Genomic DNA, 7,929 nt, shown 5'->3' with positions numbered 1-7,929 from the left:
GCAAATTGCTTTCCTTTCCAAAGCAATTTAGAAAAGGAAATTTATATGACTAACTTGTAATGTATATGTATGTAAAATGCATACTGAGCAGCCATAATGTTAAAGCCACCTGTGTAATATTATATAGGTTTCCCTATGGCTGCACCAAAACAGCTCTGAACAAGTGAATGACACCTGTGAAAGTTCACTCAAACTTCACTACCCATATTTCACTTTTAGATATTACGTTTTTATCATGTTATCACGTACTGTCGTGTTTTTAATGTAGTGTTTTATGTAATAAGCTGAAATTGTTGGAGCTAGTCATACTTTGAAATAAGTGGCTTGTAAGAATATTTTAGATTAATGTTTTGCATGCATTTGCAAAGCAGCTTATTATATCTATAATCCCCTCAGAAATGCTGTATATAAAATTGCATAAAAGCAGAATACTGCGTACTCTAATGTATATTGCAGGTGCCTAAACCTCACCAAATACAGGCTCAAATAAACACACTCAGTGAGTTCCTAACGCTTCAAACTTTAGAAGAACAAGAAGTGAATGTATGAACATATGCATCATAGATAATCATGGTCCATTAAAATGTTGTTAAACCAGCAGGGATGAGCTAAATGGGTTTGTCACAACAGGGCCTGAACAAACATGAAATGTCAGAGAATCCAAATGCATAATCCGGCTCAGTAATGCCTCCTGAAATGGTGTGTGCATTATGTTTGAATTACCTGCCACTGCAAATATACAGTAACTGTTGCTTAAGGCAAAGCGGTGTCTTTTACAAGCAGTTTGCAGACAGAGACGTTTTCAGCAGCATTAATGGACTGTTAATATGTTGATCTGTTCATATCCACGAGGCATTTTGCTGCCAGAACAAATAGGCTTCAAATTCCGAGACTCACAGAACCCTCAAATGACAGACGCTCTGACTAAATTATTAGCTGTAGCCATTTATTCTCAGAGCAAAATAAATGAGAGCATTTGAAAAACTCAAAGTGGGATAAAAACCAACATTTTGCACAATACAGTTAAAACTCTTTCTCGCCTCCTGTCTCCACCTGGATCTCTGTTTCTTCTGTGCCATCGGGGAATAAAACATATCAGAGTGTCAATGAAGCTTGTCATGAAATTGTAAATTGGATTTGGGAATTTCATTTCCATTTCACAAATTTCCTAATGCTTCTAAATAATATTGAATGCCACTGAGAATTAAAGTCAGAAGAAAAAATAAACTTGTAAACACTGAAACCTGCGTCATATGGCATGTAGAGTATACAACAGTGAGTGCACATCTGGTCTCAGTAGAGGAGCACCAAATCCATTTTAGCTTCCTTAAATCAGCCTGTTTCAACACAAGTCACTGTGGCTTTGACACTCCAGGGAACAAAGACAATGAAAATTCATCTTAATCTGGAGAATCCTTGCTGGCAGCCTCCTGACTCTCAGCCCCATGGGGGGACAATAATTAATCAAGCTAGCATTAAGTAGGCGGGGTGCTGGGGTAATAGATCAATTGACAAGCTCATGATAAGAATCGATGAAAGAGATAACCTTGGCTAAGGTACAAAGTCTGGAAGATGGGAGGAGAATGTGGAGGAAAAGGAGAGAGAGAGGGAATTCTGAGATGTGATGATTTGACTCGGGGTTATGATTATCAAGAAAAAATAACATGTATGTGTGCATGTTAACGTCCACACACATGAAGATAAAACTGCTGCCCCCAAACCCCAATACTGACCACAGAAGGACCCATACACACAGACACACACAGTTACTGAAATGATAACATCTGTTTCTCAGCATTAATTTGCAAAAAGGTGTTTTAGAACTTTTTTTTTTTGGCCTTTTTTTTTTTTTTTTTTTTTGCTTTAAACAGGTGATAGTGTCCTGCCATGCCCCCTAGATATTAGAGTAAACACACACACACACACACACACACACACACACACACACACACACACACACATACGTGTTTTCGTGAAATATAAGGACGTATGACAAAAATAGGACAAATGGGAACGTGCCTTTCCAAAGGTTCTAGAGGCCTGAGAATCAAATGGTTTTTGACCCATGCTCTCAGGAAAGCAGTCATCTATTTAGATTTTAGCTAAAGCCATATTTTGGTCAAACCTGATTTTTATGCGACTTATGGGGACATTGTCAGGTTTATGTGACTTATGAGGACTATAACCTCTCACACAGTTATTTCATGTCTAAGTGAATTGTAAGACCCAGAGATACACACAATTTTTTCGAGTATACGTGACTTATGGAGACCAGATAACTACAGTGTCAGTATTTGCAAGATGGCCTGTTTGAAATATCTGCATAAGAAGCATAGCTGTATATTCATCACACTCGCCAGTCAAGTAACATTTGAAATAAATCAGATATTTGTTATTAGAAGATAGTAAATCTGAGCTGTTCTGGGACTTAAAAGAGACATAGTCTAAGAATATGGTAAGTCTATTGTTTAATCGTTATTGTACGGCATTTATGAATGTTGTAGATGGCATTCATGTGGAAAGGGAGGAAAAAAAAACAAAAAAACTGACTTTCTTGAGTTTTTCCTTTTTTTAATTGCTGGTAACAAAAGTAAACTGAAACAATAAGGTTTCTTGAACATTGTGCTATTTTAAAAAAAAGATAAATAAAATTACATGAACAACTAAATAAAGAACTGACAAAACTGAGCACCTTACAAAAGCAGAGAATGAAAATAAAATATCCTACCACTGATAAAATTGCACCAGAGTCAAGTTTAGGAGTTTATAGTTCTATTTATTCATCCTCCTTTTTAATGCTACGATTCTGTTGTGTATGTAGTATTTTATTCCAGCCCAGTCTCTGTCTTTTAGAGCTACTGGTTCTGCCTGAAGGCAGGCATCACAGTCCCTTTTACCTGGTACCTTGCACCTTGTTATGAAATGTAACATATGCCGTTCGACAGCCTTCACTTCATCATCTGTCCACTTGCTTCTCACCTTCCCAGCTGTCATATATGCAAACAAAATAAAATGTCTTTACTGAAGAATAATGATGATGAAAAATGTTTAATATAAGATAATCTAGATAGAAATGTGAATATAAAATGCTCTTTTTACCTTGCTTTTCATTGGAGCATTTCAAAGATGTACCCACAATAATTGCTGTGTCCTGCTGTGAATCTGAAAAGATGGAATATGTATCATAATAAATATACACATCTTTAAAAAGAATACTATTTTCATAACACAGGGGATATAAAAAGTCTACACACCCCTGTTCAAATGCCAGGTTTTCATTATGTATTTAAAAAAAAAAATCACATCCAGATAAATAATTTCACAACTTTTTCCACCTGTAATGTGACCTATAACCTGTACAACGCAACTGAAAAAACAAATCTTTCAGGGAGGTGAAGTTAAAAACACCTGAGATAATGTGGTTTTATAAGTGTGCTCACCCTTTTATAACTGGGGATGTGGCTGTGTTCAGATTTAACCGTTTACATTCAAACTCATGTTAAAATTGGAGTCAGCACACACCTGTCACCAATTAAAATGCCTCTGATCAACCCAAAACAAAGTTCAGCTGTTCTAGTAGGCTTTTCCTGACATTTGTGTAGCCACATCTTCCAGTGCAAGCCATGGTCCGCAGAGAGCTTCCAAAGCATCAGAGGGATCTCATTATTCAAAGATATCAGTCAGGTGAAAGCTACAAAAGAATTTCCAAGGAATTAAATATACCATGGAATACAGTGAGGACTGTCATCATCAAGTGGAGAAAATATGGCACAACAGTGACATTACCAAGTACAGGACGTCCGTCCAAAGTTGATAAGATGAGAAGAAAACTGGTCAGGGAGGCTGCCAAGACACCAGCAGCAACGTTGAAGGAGCTGCAGGAATTTCTGACAAGTACTGGCTGTGCACTACGTGTGACAACACTCTCCCATCTTCTTCATATGTCTGGGCTATGGGGTAGGTACAAAGAAAAACATCCAAGCCCAGCTTAATTTTGCAAAAAGACATCTGAAATCTCCTAAACGCACGTGGGAAAATGTGTTATGGTCAGATGAAAACAAGGTTGAACTTTTCCAAAAGGTATGTTTGGCGCAAAAACACTGCTCATCACCAAAAGAACACCATACCTACAGTGAAGCATGGTGGTAGCAGCATCATGCTTTGGGGCTGTTTTACTTCAGCTGGAACTGGGGCCTTAGTCAGGGTGGAGGGAATTATGAACAGTTCCAAATAGCAGTCAGTATTGGCACAAAACCTTCGGCCTTCCGTTAGAAAGCTGAAGAGGAACTTCATCTTTCAGCACGACAATGACCCAAAGAACACATTTAAATCAACAAAAGAATGGCTTCACCGGAAAAAGACTGAGGCTTTGGAATGGTCCAGCCAGAGTCCAGGCCTGAATCCCATCGTACATCTGTGGGGTGACCTGAAGAGGGCTGTGCACAGGCAATGCCCTCACAATCTGTCAGATTTGGAGTGGTTTTGCAAAGAGTGGGCAAATATTGCCACATTAAGATGTGGCACGCTGATAGGCTCCTACCCAAAAAGACTGACTGCTGTAATAAAAGCCAAAGGTGCTGCAACAAAGTATTAGTTTAAGGGTGTGCATATTTATGCAACCAGGTTATTTAAAGTTTTTTATTTTATATTTGTCCCCTTTAAGGGCTTCAGTTTATTTTTCAATTGCATTGTATAGGGTTACTTTTTTGACATTTCACTAACTCCTCTTAATTGGAGAGGAAAGCGAAATGTCAAAAAAGTAACTTAAAGGGCCAAATTGTTGATTGATTTTTTACATCAAATCGTGGACCGGAAGTAAGGGGCGGGGCCGGATGCGGCCCACGGGCCGCAACTTTAAGACCCCTGGTATAGGTTATAGGTCACATTAAAGGTGGAAAAAGTTGTGAAATTATTTGTCTTGCTGTCATTTTTTTTACATCATGAAAACCTGGCATTTGAAAAGAGGTGTGTAGACTTTTTATATCCACTGTACGTTCACTTATTTTATTCACTGCATTCACCATATTTGGGTGTATTTCATATTTTCACCTGTTGGTTCAGTGCTGACGATGCTTTTTGTCGACGTGCCTTCCAAGTGGTCCAACATGACTGAATCTGAAGTGGCCTCCATGTTGCTCAATGTGGTTGAGTCAGGTAGGTGCTTTGGGTCCCCAGAAGTCTCAGTTCTTGAACCTTGGAAACGTAACAATTAAGTAAAGTATCTATACAACATGTCCTCTGAGAACTTTGTTATTAAAACATACTGAAAAAGCCACAACACCTCTCTGCTGATGCAGGTCAGGAATGGTTTCTTCATCAGAATCGTCGTCAGTCGTGGCAACCTTATCTGGTTGGGTAAAAATAGTCAGGACAAATTATTAAAATTAAAGGCCAAACACATGTTACATATGAATCTTTGTAACTGATGTTTCATATTACCATCAGGATGTATGTCAATGTCATCCAGTCCTTTCCCCTGCAGGTCAGACAGTTTCCCTTTTTCCATTGCTATCAACAGTTTACTGACTTTTGCCAGCTGTATGGTACTCTCTGGAAGCCGGTAGAACTCTCGGTGGATCCGGACATCGTGTCCAAGAAAGGTAGCAAGCTGATCCATTTCATTTTCTTTTAGATTTAGTACTGTGGATAAAGTGGCAACTTGCTTCCGCAATCTTGTTGACGTGAGTGCCTCTGGGTTCTTTGCACCACATTGCTTTGCATACTTGCGAAGGCAGTCAGAGCCTCTGTAATGGGAAAGTGCACCTGGACGTGCAAATAAGTATACATTCTCTGTGGGGACTTGACACTTACTCCTGTTTTCCATGAGGAGGTTCATTGCTATGATCATGTCAGGTGTGAGAAGCACAGGCACCATTCTTGACCTTTTACCACGAATCTCAACTCTATCAAAGTACTTTGCAAGCTTCCTCTCCAACTCATTGAGGCACATCATAATGTCGGGGTTCAGCTCTGTGCAATTCCGGGATGTAAAAGCCTGGACCTCCATTTTTGAAACTTCCCCCTGCCGTTTTCTGTTAAATAGTACTACTTGTGTCAAAGTTACTTTAGCAAGATTTCCAAAGTTTGTGTTGTTAGGTTTTTCCTCCACATCCTTCATGCATTTAGCACACTCAGCAGCAAGAAACTGGTGCAGCAGCGACACATCCTGTGTAAATGGCAAAAGCTGGGGTTTATTCCATTTGGCTTGTTGAAGCGTGCCCAATGCAGCAGCTGAAATTGACTCTGCCCATTTTTTCTGATACAGAGTGGCAAATTGCTCGGCTGACTTGGCAACATCATGGCGATGTGCAATGATAGCACTGCACTGTACAATTCCTGCAAGTTTGGCTAAACTGTGCCCCAATTTTAGAGCCAAGGATGGGACTTTATATGAGTTGCTTTTCAAGTCATAACCAGCAACAGCTCTGACAGCTTGTATCACGTGAGGAAAGTTGCTGGGCATAACAAGGTCTTCTGTCCTCTTCAGAGGTGTTTTAGCTCTAGCTTCTATCAACAGCCTTGCTATCTCTCTCATTTTCTGGCGAATGTAATCATTCCTTCTTTCATGCGGTTTCCTGCTGTTGTACAGTGACTCACCAAGGGAAAGAATGTCTCTTTCACTTTTTACAACCAAGGAAATGCCATCCTGGTTCATTTCACAAGCAATCTTCCAAACAGCTTCATGAACTTGATTGGGTTTTGGCAAGTCAAGATGTATCCGCTTTCGTCCAGTGAGAGAGTCTCCTTCAACAGGCTTCTGGGGGCACCTTCTCACATGTCTCCAAAGGCTTTCTCTTGCATATAGCCCTTGACAAAATTTGCAATGACGGTAGTCCTCAGATTGTTTTTCTATAGTGGGTCTTCGACAAGCAACAAATGCTCCAGTACCTTGGACTGCCACAGAAGCATTATGTTCAAAGTTTCCCCTCTTTTTAAGACACCGTAACAGCTCTCTTCTGTTGTGGGAACCTTTAGCGAAACTGAAAGCCATTGTTACATCAGGCTGGTTACCGTGTGCGCTTTCGAGGTGTCTTGCCAATTTAGAAATGGGTTTTTTACAATACAGACAATATTGCTTCTTGTTGTACTTGCTCTTCCTTCCTGTTTTTGGCAATGCTGTGACTTTTACGGAGCTGTTATTGTGCGACATGCTCTCTGTTAAATCGGCACTGCAACTTATCACTGAAGAACTATGAGAACCAGTGATTTCCACACTGTGTGCTGTAGCCATCCCCAATGAAATGTCAGACAGTTTTTTGGGAGAATTGTCTGTCACTCTCAGTTCCTTACTTTGAACACTTGTGTCTGAAGAGTTGTCACTTGAGTCTGGAACATAGTCAACATCTTCATAATCTGTGTTATCTGAAAACTCGGGATCAGAAATCTGAGGAAATAGAAAACGGCATTAAAGAGCTATAGTATCATTTTCCCTAAAGAGCCATAAAATGTGCATAAGTGACTTTTGAAAAAGTGATAATTTTAAATACACAGTTAAAAATAACATTTGATTTCCTTAATGCATTTTTTGTTTCTCTATTTAACAACTGTGTCATAATTACCTGGTCATTAAAGCGTGAGTAGTTTCCATCATGAAATTCACCATCATCAACTTCAGCATGTCCAACCTTTTAAAACCATTATTAATTATTAAAATTTATTGAATAGAGGTTTCATGCCCAGTTAGATTAGGTTTTAAATTATGAAATAATACTCCTAACACCAAGACAAGCTGCTTCACTTATTATGACTAGTGGGAGAGAAGTCTCTACAGTGCAACACTTCTCAGTGTACGATGTGATATTGTAGACTGTGTTAAACAGGAGACCAAAACATAACATCTTGTCTTATGGCTCACCTACTGCATAAAATTAAAATGAAATATTTTAGGAGAAAAAAAAAAATCAGTGGCAGCGGTCCTTCAATTATGTA

General features: G+C 39.1%; 1 protein-coding gene across 1 annotated transcript; it reads right to left on the bottom strand.

Annotated features, from left to right (window-relative positions):
* Nucleotides 1-2,729: 2,729 nt before the first annotated feature.
* On the bottom strand, nucleotides 2,730-7,154 carry LOC115774726 (uncharacterized). The gene is made up of 5 exons (XM_030722118.1): nucleotides 5,440-7,154; nucleotides 5,282-5,347; nucleotides 5,050-5,193; nucleotides 3,100-3,162; nucleotides 2,730-2,987 (listed from the first exon to the last, which is right to left on the bottom strand). The coding sequence occupies exons 1-5, from the start codon at nucleotides 7,148-7,150 to the stop codon at nucleotides 2,773-2,775; spliced, it is 2,199 nt and encodes a 732-aa protein (XP_030577978.1). The 5' UTR covers nucleotides 7,151-7,154; the 3' UTR covers nucleotides 2,730-2,772.
* Nucleotides 7,155-7,929: the final 775 nt, after the last annotated feature.

Source organism: Archocentrus centrarchus, chromosome 3 (assembly GCF_007364275.1).
Source record: "Archocentrus centrarchus isolate MPI-CPG fArcCen1 chromosome 3, fArcCen1, whole genome shotgun sequence".
NCBI classification, from domain to species: domain Eukaryota; kingdom Metazoa; phylum Chordata; class Actinopteri; order Cichliformes; family Cichlidae; genus Archocentrus; species Archocentrus centrarchus.
The sequence above is the reverse complement of the archived record's forward strand: the minus strand, read 5'-3'. Positions and strand labels throughout refer to the sequence as shown.